The sequence below is a fragment of the Cetorhinus maximus genome, chromosome 13 (assembly GCF_964194155.1).
Source record: "Cetorhinus maximus chromosome 13, sCetMax3.hap1.1, whole genome shotgun sequence".
Lineage (NCBI taxonomy): Eukaryota > Metazoa > Chordata > Chondrichthyes > Lamniformes > Cetorhinidae > Cetorhinus > Cetorhinus maximus.
The window spans coordinates 25,489,733-25,504,741 of record NC_135891.1 but is presented as its reverse complement, the minus strand read 5'-3'; the positions used below and the strand labels follow the sequence as shown (position 1 = coordinate 25,504,741).

General features: G+C 40.6%; 1 protein-coding gene across 4 annotated transcripts in view; it reads right to left on the bottom strand.

Annotated features, from left to right (window-relative positions):
- The window catches only part of mtcl2 (microtubule crosslinking factor 2), a 118,119-nt gene that overhangs the window by 11,642 nt on the left and 91,468 nt on the right, over nt 1-15,009 (bottom strand). For all 4 annotated transcript variants that reach the window (XM_078555124.1, XM_078555126.1, XM_078555123.1 and 1 more), the window contains 2 exons: nt 5,725-5,976; nt 1,320-1,390 (listed from right to left, as the gene is read on the bottom strand). In XM_078555124.1, the coding sequence (XP_078411250.1) occupies nt 1,320-1,390; nt 5,725-5,976 (323 nt within the window). The remainder of the gene's footprint in view (nt 1-1,319; nt 1,391-5,724; nt 5,977-15,009) is intronic.

The window sequence follows — 15,009 nt, the reverse complement described above, 5'->3', positions numbered from 1 at the left end:
CTGTTTGAGTCGGTAGTTAGGAAGGCAAATGCAATGTTGGCATTTATCTTGAGAGGACTAGAATATAAAAGCAGGGATGTGCTGCTGAGGCTTTATAAGGCTCTGGTCAGACCACATTTAGAATATTGTGAGCAATTTTGGGCCCCGTATCTCAGGAAGGATGTGCTGGCCCTGGAGAGGGTCCAGAGGAGGTTCACGAGAATGATCCCAGGAATGAAAGCCTTAACATATGAGGAACGTTTGAGGACTTTGGGTCTATACTCGATGGAGTTTAGAAGGATGAGAGGGGATCTGATTGAAACTTACAGAATACTGAAAGGCCTGGATAGACTGGACGTGGGGAAGATGTTTCCATTAGTAGGAGAGACTAGGACCCGAGGGCACAGCCTCAGAGTAAAGGGAAGACCTTTTAGAACAGAGATGAGGAGAAACTTCTTTAGCCAGAGAGTGGTGAATCTATGGAATTCATTGCCACAGAAGGCTGTGGAGGCCAGGACATTGAGTGTATTTAAGACCGAGATAGATAGATTCTTGATTGGTAAGGAGATCAAAGGTTACAATGAGAAGGCGGGAGAATGGGGTTGAGAAACTTATCAGCCATGATTGAATGGCAGAGCAGACTCGATGGGCCGAATGGCCTAATTTCTGCTTCTATGTCTTATGGTCTAACATTTAACAGTTGTTTCAATCTCCTTAACATCACTCCTCAATCCAGGACAATTAATATCTCACTGCCTTTAATTTACATGAAGGGGAGGCCACCATTGTTCCTACCAATAGGTTGAGGGATAAACTAATTAAGGCGGTTAAAAGGATTCGATAGGATTGATAAAGAGAAATAAATTTATTTCATGGGGAATCCAGAACAGGTGGACATAATCTCAAAATTAGGACTAATCCAAAGGAAGAACTTTTTCACAGAAAAGATAGTAGAAATTTGACATAATCTCCCCCAAAAAACTGTGGATGCTGTGTCGACTGAAATCTTCAAGACAACAATAGATTTTGGTTAGGTAAAGGTATTGAGGAATATTGAGCAAAGGTGAGTAAAATGGAGCTGAAGGTCAAATCATTCATGATCCAACTGAGGGGCTGAATGGTCTAAAAATTTTTAATTTTTGTCCAAGAAACAGCTCAACATAAAGGAACAGGTTAAAAATAGTTAATTTGTACTTTGATCAAACTTCAAAACTTAAAAAAATCTGGAAAAGTAATAAAGAAACGGCCAACTGGAGCTTACTTATGTTAAGTCTTATTACAATTTAATTCCTTGCTTGGCAACAAACACTTGATCTAAATACAGTTAAGCTAATTTTTACCGTTGCAAATTAGTTCCCTTAGCCTCTAATTCATCTGAAGTTTCCTTTTCACTGTTTCTGTGTTGCAGCATCTGAAAAATACAAAGATTGGGACTTGTAAACAGTTATGTGGGAATTTGCAGGGTCTGGTGAATCTGTTACAATTTCCTCATAAATATACTGACTGTCACTACAAGTCACTCTAGCTTAACATCTGAGAAAAACCACCCCCTCCTGTGCTAGCTTGACAATAACACCTTTCTCTACCAACATCACCAGGATACGACAGGTCTTTGATCTTTCGCTTGATGTAGTTGTAATAATTAGATGAAGTAGAGGTGAAGGGGGTAGGATGTCCCTCATAAGCAATGTATAACAAACCATTTAGAAAGTGCAGAGAGGAAATTTTCCATCATGGTTTTATTAACTTTTAAATCTCTTGAAGCAAATCATGACATGCACTGAAAACCCACTAAATTCCTGCAGGAGTATAATTTATTCAAAATCATGTGACTTGTGGGTGAAAGGATGTAATTCCGATTTTAATGATAGATTTAATGCCTGTTTTTCTCCAAAAAATAATGAGCTGCTAACAAAATGGTATTCTCAGAAGTCTCACAATTTAAGAGAAAAACAGTCTCTCATTTTATTTTAAAAAAAAACTCCAAAAAAAATTCAGAAACCTAACAGCAATATTCTCTACATTGCAACTGGTTGTCTTAACTTCAAAATTGCTATTCTCTGAATTAACAATCTGCTTTTAAATAAAGTGCAATTACAATTTTACTCCCTTTTCACACAATTTCTCCATATCCAGCAGTATGAGGAGAGATTTCCCATTTTGTTCAGTTCCCAGGCACAGGGATGAAGAAAAAGAGGTGAGGGGCCATTACATCAGGTCTTTACCTCTAACACCCTGAGCTGGGATTCCCTTTTCATTCCCAGCAATACGATAAATAAGTACATGTCCAGAGTAGGTGCAAACGCTGCATAAATCAAGGATTATGAGGCAAGAGGGATTATCTCAGATTATTATCTACTAGGTGCCACAAGATCCCAGAGGAAACAAGACGCTGGGGTGTGTCAAAGATTGAAAATCAGATTTTGATCATTGATAGTTAAGAGTTTCTAATCTTGTCATCATGGCAATCTTTAGGTCTCAGGGCGTTCTAATTGCTACTTTCTATCAGCAGTTGGAATGCTATTATTCCAATTGCCAGAATTACAGTTGTATTCTTGCTTTCAACCTAATTCCATGCATGTCTGTTTATATGTATTTGCAAAGAAATTGGTGTATCCACCAAGTACTTCCAGTTCAGAAGAAAGTACACCATCAGGACTCATTGCTACACTACATAGGTCAACTATCCCATACACAGCTACCTGGGAGAGTACAATGTGCCTGGAAGCCTGTGGCACTTATGTCATCCCTTTCAGGAAAATCTCCACCCAAATGACCATGACAGTCACCTTGGCCCTTATTATTCAAAATGATAATAAATAAATATGATGCATAATATTCAAATTAAGTTCAAGGCAATTATTTCACCCATGATGTGGTGTGTAAATGCTGTCAGTTTGACATAACATTGTGTTGCCCCTTTGTGATTTGATTCAGACCTGTGAAATTTAACCTATTCTTTATAAATTAATTCCTTGTGGAAGGGTAAGTGTGACACCTGGCTGCAGGAGCTCGCCGAGTCTTCTGTGATTTTGGTGGCCTCGGACATCCTTGGGCTGTGCACTATGAAAGCACTCCATCTGAATCAGCTCCGCCTGCTGCTGTGGTGGCCGAGTGGTCCTCCCTTGTATCTCCACCTCCTCCCATACCTGCTGTACGAGACGCTTCTAGGAATGGGACAATCAGTCTCTAAGGGCTTCCCTCCTGCAGCCAGACTCTTGGCTGTATAGGTCCCAGTGCCTGACAGTAAACTATAACATGCCATGTTTCAGCAAAATTGTTTAGTTAGCATTTGGCCAAGTCTTTACAGTGCTGTTTCAGCTTAATGCCTCCTAATTGCAGTTAAATATTAGGATTATTTCCAATAAAAATTCTGCCTAATGTGGTGCCACTCACAATTTAGCAGTTCTTGTCCTATCCAAACTGCCATTTCCCCACAAAATAGTGAGTACAGAGAACTGAGACAGCTTTTAACAATCCTAAAGTTGTGCAGAATGATGAATACATTCATGGGTAGAATTTATAAATCAAGTGCTTTCCACGCACAGCCTCACACAATGGCAGTACTTTCTGGAAGCAAGTACATCCCACATGACTTTCTATCCATTAATTGTAATGGACAGAAAATTGTGTATCCCACATTGACCTTCACAGCGATTCCTGATACATAGTCCCTTTCTATGAAGCTCTGTGTCAGGAGCACTCATTCGTAAAGTTTGCCACAATAACAACGGTTACAGTGAATTAGAAACTGATTTACTTAAAAAAAAACATAAGAAATGCAACTAAATCAATTACAAAGAATTGACAGTTTCAGAAACTATGGTTATTGGCTTATCAGAATCATGAAAGTTGAATTAATTAGCTCCTGTGTGAGATGGAAGAAAGATTATCAGCACAAATACATAGATTTTAGATCAAATGCCATATGGAACACGACATAAATGAATTCTGTGAATAAAACTAGACACTTGAATAACCAGAAATAGAATGTCACATTAATCTTACAGCTATTTTATTTCAGATGGACAATTTACAAAGCTTTACTTTCTAGGAAGTCTTATCCCTCACAGAAGAGTAAACAAGTAGGGACAGGTTCATGATACACTGTACATGATGAAAGAAGAAATGAGCTTGGGGGACTGAACGACCTTTATTCATTCCAATTTTATTACGTTCCTCTAAGAAAGGTGGATAATGCTGAATATATTCCACTTATGGGACTGTACTAAACCAGTGAATCAAATGCAGAGGAAACCATCAAGGTTCATGTTTATACCATTAAAATCCAAATTTGGAGCAGGTCAGCACAAGGGGCCAACAGAAGAGAGAGATTTTACTCTCAGCTGAAGGTAGTTTGATGCTATGGAAGGAATTCAGTCTTGTGAGGATTGCGATGGCGTTCTCACAAGCTATGCTATGACGTTCTAGGGCACAGGTTTGCACTCAAAATGCACAGCAGCTAGGCCGCAGAGAAAATGCATTTCTCCACAGGAGGCAAAACTTGGGAGTTAAGGGTTGCTCTTGACCAAACTTTCTTTTCCTTTAACTTCTCTCATGACCTACAGGAATGGAAACTGGTCATCTACCCAACCACTCAATAAAAAAAAGCAAAGGGAATCAAAATAAAACACTAGGGGCAGGAGTTTTCAATCAGCGTGTGGGGGTGGGCCCGATGCGTGAAATGACGCGCGATGATGTCGGGTGCGCGTCCTGACGTCATCGTGCCGAGTTGCGATGTTTCGTTTGGCGGGCGCGCGCCGGAGTCAGCTGCGCGTCTGCCGATATGTAAACGGCCTATTAAGGATCTAATTAAGGTTATTGTAAATGCTGCCTGTCCAACCTGAAGGTTGGCGGGCAGGCGAAAAGGCCGAGCAGCCTTCGCGTTTTTTAGGAAACCTCATCCATGAGCGGGATGAGGTTTCCTGAAGCTTTTATTAAATACATTTTTAAAAATTCATAATAATAAAAACATGTCCCATCTCATGTGACACTCACACGAGGGGACATGTTTAAATAAATGTTTAAACTTTTTATTTATTAATTTCAGAAGTCCTTCAATCTCCCTGAGGCAGCTCTGTGCTGTGCATATTTGACATCATTGCTGTGTTCATTTATCTCCACATCTCCACTGGGAAAAATACATTAGCTTGCCGAATACTGGCTGCAAAGATCCCAGCATTATGATCCTGCTGGAGTTTGCAGTGTCAGCAAAAGGACACCCAATGTACATGGGGCAAGAGGTAACCACTACTTATCTGTTCCCTGCAGCCAGCAAATCAGGCACCTGCCCCCCAATGAAAGGGGGCTGCCAAGTTTCCCTTTAGACCCTGACTCCTCTGTCTAAGGGGGATGATCATATTTTTATTTCACAAGAGTTTCTTTTCTTTGAAGATCCAGGCTGCTTTTCTGGCCTAAATTGTCCATTTCGCTGTTCTGAATGGGTTTATCTTATCTCAAATAGTATAGCGGCAGCATTACCCTGGGTCCTGAGAGAGCCAGGGAAATGGGAATTCCTGGCATAGGAAATTCCCTTCCCTTGTTCCACCTCCCTAACAACAACATTTGTCTTTTAAAGGGGAGGTACACATTCTTTCCTGGCACACGTACTGGAAAATCCCAGAAACCTTGCGCAACCCCTTGTATTTTGGGGCGGTGGGGCATAACATTTGCACTCGTACGACTACAGGTTTAGAAACACCTTAAAAAAATGTTTAGGACACATTAAGAGATTTCTGCATGTACCTGATTGATCTTGTGCTGCATTTCCTTCAAACGCTGCTCGCTGTGGCTCCGCTCAGTGTTAAATCGGTCCAGTAACTCTAATTTTTCTTGACTCCAGTTCTTTTCACTGATTTGAAGCTGCTGTGTTAGATCCATAACTGCACTGTAGGACTCTGCGAGGAGCTGCTGATGTTCTTCTCTCTCCCATTTTAAAGCAGTCTTGAGATCACCTGGAGCTTTCTCAGAGGTCATTTTGCCAGCCCTACCTTCCACCTGTTGTGGGAAATCAATATCTTAAGTTGAATTTCCAGCAATTTTCATAACTTACTTTTATTCACAGGGTGTACAGAAAGCCAGCATTTACTTCCCAACAATCATTGGTTCAACTGGTGACTTGTGACGCCATTTAAGAGTCAACCACATTGTTGTGGGTTGGGGCACACATAGGACAGACCAGGCAAGGACAGCAGATTTCTTTCCCATCACTGATACTAGCTTCTTAATTCCAGAGTTATTTAATTGAATTTAATTAACTGCAGTGTTGAGATTCAAACTCATGTCTCCAGATCATTAATCAAGGCCTCTGGATTACTAGGCTAGTAACATAGCTGCTATGCTACCCCAACCACTGGTACTTTTCTACCCCAAATTTGAGCCTTAATAATACAATTACAATTAAGCTAAATTTATGTAGTTTGATGAAAAATAGTTCACTGCGAGCTCAAGTTCCACGTTTCTTTTCCTGTCTTTCTTGCACTTGTGAAAAATACATATTAAAAAGACATTCTTTATTGTTTAAATTTCTGAGATGAGAAACTAAACCTGTTTTTTTTTAAAGACATTTAACTACAGCTCTTATAACAACATACTTCCATGTTGTCTACTTCAAAATTCTTGTAAAATGTTTTTGATTCCTGCAAGTCTGAATTGCACATGTTAGATAAGGAACTGAGGGGTTAATTCTGCAATTATGTGGTCCCAATAGGGCAACTGTAACCAGCAGAAATAGCGAAACTACATTGTAACAATGATCCTTCTTGTTACGTCCAAGAAAATTGAATGACTGAGCTGCACCTCTAGGTCACTAACCTGGATGATTTTAGGGTACTGATTAACTGAAGGTTACCATCCCCATGTCCCAGGTAGAATGATGACAGACTATCGAGGGGAACATCTGGCTGAAGGGGTGGTGTAGGAAGGATTGGTTCTGTTTCATGGGACACTGACACAAGTCTGGGACAGGAAGGGAACCTTCAGGCTCCTGAAGGAGGGTTTGATGAGGATCCTAGTGGAATGGATGAATAGAGCAGGCACAAGGACTTTAAATTAGTAAATGGGGGGGTGGGGGAGGGCTTCGCTGAATAAAGCAGTGTAAATAATAGTTCAAAAACAAACAGAAGGGAAGAGAGAACAGTAACAGTCAGAAATTCAGTTTGTTTTTTTTTTCTGTAAAGGGAAAGCTAGAAGATGTAAAGAAATTAAAGAGAGAGAGAAAAATAAGAACAGTTGAGTAAATCTTCAAAACAAAAGGGCAGGTTAGGGTGTGTGGCCCAACTAAGCATTCTTTACACAAATACATAGAACATAAGGAACAAGCTGACCAAACTGTAGGTGCAAATGCTTTGGAGGGTTTGTTAAAGTAGCCATTACTGAGGCATTACTATAAGACATTCAGAACAAGGAGCTAGATATAGAGGTTACAGGTCCTTAGGAAAGATAGAGAAAATAGTAGAGTGAGAAGAATAGCCTTAGCAATTAAGAATTACCTTTTTTGAATGATAAAAGAGGATATAAGAGACAAGCAGACATTGGAGGGTTATGGATAGAATTAAGAAATGAGAAATGGATTTAAGGCTATTGTGGGAGTTGTCTATAGGCTCTCTAATAGCAACTGGATGCAGAGATTAGACAAGCATGTAGTAACGGCAGAGTGGTTTTAATAGGGGAGTTTAACTTGCATATTGGCAGCATAGGCAGATTGGCACATTAGAAAGGCAGTGAAATTTTCTCAGTGCGTCCAGGATTGTTTACTACAACAGTAAGTCTGAAAACCAACAACGGGAGAATGCCATATTAGCTACAACACTGGAATCTACCTGAAAACATGGAAAATTGCCCAGGTATGTCCTAGCCACAAAAAGCAAGACAAATCCAATCTGACCAATTACCACCCCATCAGCCTCCTCTTGATCAACAGCAAAGTGATGGAAGGTGTCATTGGCAGTGCTATCTAGTGGCACTTACACAGCAATAATCTGCTCATTAATGTTCACTTTGCTTGCTGATGCTCCCCAGGGCCAGATCGCTTCCATCCCAGCATTTTAAAGGAAGTCAATAAGAATATTGCAGATGTCCTAATCTATAATCTTGCAAAATTCTCTTGATTCAGGAACTATTCTTTTAGGTTGGAAAACTGTGGATGTCATTGCGCTATTTAAGAAAGGTGAAAGAGGGGAATTATAGTTGTCCTAACATCTGCTGTCAAGAATTACTAGAGTCTATAATTAAAGCTAGAGTGACTGAATAACTTGTAAATTTTCAGGTAATCAGGGGAGCCAACATGGATTTGTAAAGGGTAGGTCATGCCTGTCAAATTTGTCTGAACTTTTGAAGAAGCGATTGAAGTTGTGGATAAGGGAATGTTTTGAAATCGTGTGTATCGCTGGCTAAGCTAGCATTTATTGCCCATCCCTAATGGCCATTGAGAAGGTGGTAGTCAGCCACCTTCTTGAACCACTGCAGTCCATGTGGTGTAGGTACACACAGCACTGTTCGGAAGGGAGTTCCAGGATTTTGACCCAGTGACAGTGAAGGGGCAGTGATATAGTTCCAAGTTAGGACAATGTGTGGCTTGAAGGGGAACTTGCAGGTGGTGGTGTTCCCATCCCTTGACCTTGTTGGTGGTAGAGGTGCAGTCGAAGGACCCTTGTGGGTTGCTGCAGTGCATCTTGTAGATGGTATGCACTGTATGTCAATGGTGGAGGGAGTGAATGTTGAAGGCGGTGGATGGGGTGCTTTGTTCTGGATGATATCAAGCTTCTCGAGTGTTGTTGGAGCTGCACTCATCCAGGCCAGTGGTGAGCATTCCATCACATTCTTGACTTGTGCCTTGTAGATGGTGGAGAGGTTTTTGGGAATCAAGAGGTGAATACTCTCTGCAGAATTCCCAGCCTTTGGCCTGCTCTTCTGACCACAGTATTTATATAGCTGGTCCAGTTCAGTTTCTAGTTATCAGTGGTAACCCCCAGGATGTTCATGGTGGGGGGTTCAATGATGGTAATGCCATTGAATGTCATGGGGAGATGGAGTCTTTGTTGGAGATGGTCATTGTCTGGGACGCGTGTGGCGTGAATGTTACTTGCTGCTTATCAGCCCAAGCCTGAATTTTGCCCAGGTATTGCTGCATATGGACAGGGACTGCTTCAGTATCTCAGAAATCACGAATGGTGCTGAATGTTGTGCAATCATCAGTGAACATTCCCTCTTCTGATCTTATGATGGAGAGAAGGTTATTGATGAAGCATGTCAAGGTGGTTGAGCCTAGGACGCTACCCTGAGGAACTCCTGCAGTGATGCCCTGGGACTGAGATGATTGGCCTCCAATAACACCAACCACTTTACTTTGTGCTAGGTATGGCTCCAGCTAGTGGAGAATTTCTCCCTCAATTCCCATTGACTCCAGTTTTGTTAAGGGCTCCTTGATGCCATACTCTTATCAAATATTGCCTTGATGTCAAGGGCAAAGGGCAGTCACTCTCACCGCATCTCTCCAGTTCAGCTCTTTAGTCCATGTTTTGACAAAGGCTGTAATGAGGTCAGGGACTGAGTGGCCCTGGCAGAACCCAAACTGACCGTCAGTGAGCAGGTTTTTGCTGATTAAGTGCCCCTTGATAGCACCTCCGATGACACCTTCCTTCACTTCTCTGATGAATGGGGGTAGACTAATAGGGTGGTAATCGTCTGGGTTAGATTTGTCCTATTTTTTGTGGGAAAGTCATACCTGAGCAATTTTACGCATTGTCAGGTAGATGCCAGTAATGCAGATATACTGGAACAGCTTGGCTAGGGGCGCGGCAAGTTCTGGAGCACAGGTCTTCAGTACTATTGCCGGAATATTGTCAGGGCCCATAGCCTTTGCAATATCCAGTGCCTTCAGCCGTTTCTTGATGTCACGTGGAGTGAATTGAATTGGCTGAAGGCTGGATTCTCTGATGCTGGGGACCTCAGGAGCAGGTTGAGATGGATCATCTGCTCAGCACTTCTGGCTAAAGATTGTTGCAAATGCTTCAGCCTTCTCTTTTACACTGATACACTGGGGTCCCCCATCATTGAAGATGGGCACATTTGTGGAGCCTCCGCCTCCAGTGAGTTGTTTAATTGTTCACCACCATTCACGACTGGAAGGGACAGGACTGCAGGGCTTAGATCTGGTCAGTTGGTTATGGGATTGCTCAGGCCAGTCTGTCGCATGTTGCTTTCACTGTTTGGCACGCAAGTAGTCCTGTATTGTAGCTTCACCAGGTTGACATCTCATTTTGAGGTACGCCTGGTGCTGCTCCTGACATGCCCTCCTGCACTGTTGATTGGTTGATCCCCCCGCTTGATGGCAACGGTAGAGTAGGGAATATGCAGGGCTATGAGGTTACAAACTGTGGTTGAGTACAGTTCTGCTGCTGCTGATGGCCCACAGCGCCTCATGGATACCCAGTTTTGAAATGGTAGATTTGGTCGAAATCTATCCCATTTAGCATGGTGGTAGTGCCACACAACATGATGGAGGGCATCCTCAATGTGAAGATGGGACTTCGGCTCTACAAGGACTACATGGTGGGCACACCTACCAATACTGTCTGGGACAGATGCATCTTGTAGATTGGTGAGGATGAGGTTAAATTGGATTTTCCCTCTTGTTGGTTCCTTCACCACCTGCTGCAGACCCAGTTTAGCATCTATGTCCTTTAGGGCTTGGCCAGCTCAGAGTACATTCTATTCCCTTGCCACCCTTAGTATTTCTTCCAAGTAGTATTCAACATGGAGAAGTACTGATTCATCAGCCGAGAGGGGTGGGGGCTGACGAACGTCTATGTACGTTATTTATACGGACTTCCATAAGGCATTTGATAAAGCATCTCATAAGAGACTGTTAGCTAAAGTTGAAGCTTGTGCAATTGAAGACAAATTACTGACCTAGTTTAGAAATCGGCTGTGTGGCAGGAGACAGAAAGTAGGGATAATGGACAAGGTACTCTAATTGTAAGGATGTGACTAGTGGTGTCTCGCAAGGATCTGTATTGAGGCCTCAAATATCCACCATATTCATTAACGATTTACACGATGGAATAGAAAGTCACATATTTAAGTCTGCCATTGACACAGTAGTTCAGAGGGAAGCATAATGTTACAAAAAGATGTTGATAGATTAAGTGAACAGTCAAAACTGTGCAAATGAATTTCAATGTAGGCAAATATGGAACTGATTAGAACAGGATACTTTCTATAAGGTGAAAATCTAGAAACAGTGGAGGTCCAAAGAGATTTAGGGGTCCAGGTACCAAGATCATTAAAATTGTCATGAACAGCTACAGAAAATCAGAAAATAATTAAAACGGTTAATGGAAGGCTGGCTTTATACCTAGAGGACTAGAATACAAGGGGGTAGAAGTTATGCTACAGCGATGGGCGTGACATCTTAGGAAGAAAATATTAGCCATGGAGGGAGTGCAACACAGATTTATCAGAATGATAGGAAGACTCCACAGGTTAAATTATGAGCAGTATACACAAACTAGTTGTATTCCCTGCAATTTGGAAGGCTAAACAGTGATTTGATCAAACTTTTAAACTAAAATATTTGTTGTCCAGCATGCTCTGGGAAACGGTGGTGACAGTTAATCAAAAATGCTGGTTAATGGGGAGTCAACGGGTTATTTAATAATCAGGCTGGTCAAAATTCTTTTAAGAATTAAGTGCTATGTATTACGTTCAAAGAGATTGAATGATAAATATGTTTCCAACCACTAATAAGATTTAGTCATGCCTTGGCGTCTGATATAATTTATATCCTTCTGGCTTGGCTTTCTGTTACAATAAAATTTTTTGAACAACCGGAGATGTTTAAGTTCCTGATTCTTAATTACTGTACACTGGAAAAGAGTTCTAACCACAATATATACTGTGCATCACAATGGATAAACGTGTTACTTTACACTGAGCCTGTTTTGGGGGAGGGCGAAGGTGAAAACAATTGATATTGCCACAATGATTCTGGGAACAGGAAAAAATAGATCTATTCTATCAAAATGGAGATGCAAGGTTATGTTACTTAACTGCGACCATGCAACATTTGCATTCTTTCAAATAAACATCATGAGAGTGGTTAGGATCGATCTGAGTGAGAATATTAAAATTACTGCAAATTCAATTAACTGCAATCTGAACAGGCAAATGTGCTTGTTAAACATAACCTTGCATTTCCATTTTGATAGGAAATATCTATTTTTTTCCCCCCTTTGCTAGAATCGTTACAGTGGTTTCAACTGTTTCCACCTCCCATTAGAACTATCCATCTACCAAAATCATTGGTGTTCATTCCAATGTGAAATAAAAAAGGGTATGTACTGTATTCACAACAATGTAGTCAAACATCACTTAGTTGTCATGGTAACGGAATCTGAGAAATCCTCATTATTCTACCTTCTGACAATTGTATTCCACCGTTATCTGCTATTAAAATACACTGCAGATAATGGGGCCAGATGTTTCTGTTGAAATAATGGTGAGGCTAATGTTAGCGTTATTTATGCACAAAAGTTACAGGAACTTCAGGAAGGTAAAAGCACATTTATCACAGATATGCAAAAGTTGCTATCTGAGTTTTGCTGCTCTGCCATTAGCATTGTGAAAACAACATTTTGCTGTCTGCTTCACCATTCAAAAGCATTGTATGATGTGGAGCTGCTATGTTTGAGGGGTAGATGTGAACTAAGCTGGCTATGGAAAGTTAAGGCTTGTCTATTTAAAATCACAGCACCCTTTTAATGTTCTGTTAATTACTGACAAACAACCTCTCGGACACTTCAAATTAATTATCAGTGCGGAGTCTCATTTCTTCAGGTTTTAATTGTTGTTGAGATTTTAAAAATGTAAATTTTTTTTTTAAACTTGTCCTTTTGTTTCTTTTTTCAGTTCTCCATTAATCCAAGCTCTCTTTCCCTCAGATAAAAGCAAAATACTGGGGATGCTGAAAAGCTGAAACAAAAACAGAAAATGTTGGAAAAACTCAGCAAGTCTAACAGCATCTGTGGAGAGAAAAAAAATAAGAGTTAACATTTTGAGTCCATCTGACTCAAATGCTCTGAAGACTCATACGGACTTAAAACGTTAACTCTTTTTTTTTCTCTCCACAGATGCTGTTAGACCTGCTGAGTTTTTTCCAGCATTTTCTGTTTCTCTCTCTTTCACTCATTTTATTTCTCTTTCTGTGCCTGATTTGACATTGAATTCACCCACTCTACACTTCCTTCTCAGCCCTTGTGCTGTTAATTTCACAATCCTTCGAAGATACACACTTGCATGACTTGCTCGCTCAGGTCCCAGATTTGCCCTGTTTTCACCTTTTCGCACTTTCGGCAACTTTCCATCCAGGTAAAAAAATTCGAAACCTAAACATGCAAAGGCATGGTGGACATAATTAGGTGCCATGTTACAACAAATTATGGCCCACTGTGGAGTAGAATTTTTGAACTGGTGCTTCCAGCACAGAGTTTTGCTGGATGGGCACAGCTATTGAAAAGAGAGGTGGTAAGGTGCTATTTAAATGCAAGTTTTTTTTCCTGTTTTTATTTCTTCCCAATACTAGCTGGAAATTCCCGAATATTAATGCATTTCTGTAAAAATGAATATAATCTCTCTCTAGGGGGCTAGTTCTTATGAGAAGGTTCATCAGACAGTACATGGCGTACGCATTTCCATCTGAATCACAACATTTCCATTCCCAGGGCCAAACATGCAGCTGTGTCCCTAGGTCAGGCTGATAAAGGAAACTGTGGTCTGCAGACCTAAACGGTTGTAATGGTATGGCTTACATTACATCAGCCAACATCTGCATGTCACAGTGCTGAGCAGTACAGATATTAGTAAGAAAAAAAGGCGGAGGTGATTCTATGGACAATGGTGCCAAAAAATTCAGTGACCCACTTAGAGTAAACCATTTGGATAGATATGCAAGCATTTTGGAATTTTAGATTTGAACTCATATCCTGAATTTGAACTGATTATTGGCATAAATGCTGCAACCTACAAAATGTCAACAGTGCCCGTAATATTAATACTGCATAATTTAAGTTATACCATCACTCTATAGCAAGTTGCTACAAAACTGTGATGGTCTAAGAAAGATGGGGCCAGATATTTCTCTCAAATTAATGGTCACGAAAATGTTGCTTACCATTATTTATACACAAATGTTACAGCAACTTCAGTTGAGGGACAGGTGCATGGTGAAACATGAATATCCAAAAGTTGCGCTGCTTCACTGTTAGCTTCACAAAAATGGCATCTCACTGCCTGCCTCACGACTGAAATGCTTTGAATGGTGAAGTTGCTATAGAAAGTGAATTGGCATTTCAAGTCTAAGCATTCGATTGATGTGATGAGTTAATAACTGCCAATCAACCTGTCTGATACTCAAAATTAATTAGTACAAACATAGAGTCTGACCCGATCAGGTGGAGATTTTAAGAACGTTAAACTTAATGTGAATATTGTTTTTTTAAAAAACTTTTCCTTTGTCTCTTTTTTCATTCTCTTAATCCAATCTTTCCATCTTTTTATTGTTCTTTATCTCTGATTTGACATTGAATTCATCCACTCTAATCCACACTCTAATCTTTCAATTTGATTGCTTAAGGAGATGTGCTCCCCTCGCCGCATCATTATCACCTCACATTTTCAGCAATTTGCCATGCAAAAATTTGAATAACCTAAATGTGTAAAGGCAAGTCTAGCTAATGTTACATGCCCTTCTGGGCATGGAATCAGAATTATATCACTGTCAGTAAGTGCAGCGCAGAGTTCTGATGAAAGGCAATCAACCTGAAAAACTAACGCTGTTTCTCTCTCCACAGATGTTTCCTGACCTGCTGAGGTTTTCTAACAATTCGCTTTTATTTCAGATTTCCAATATCCACAGTATTTTGCTTTCATATTTAAATCTCATTCTGCCAAACAGCCTATAGAGCTGCCAGAACAGAATACTCTCATTTGTATTTAGGAAAAGTATTACAGGCAGCTGTTAAGAATTTAATT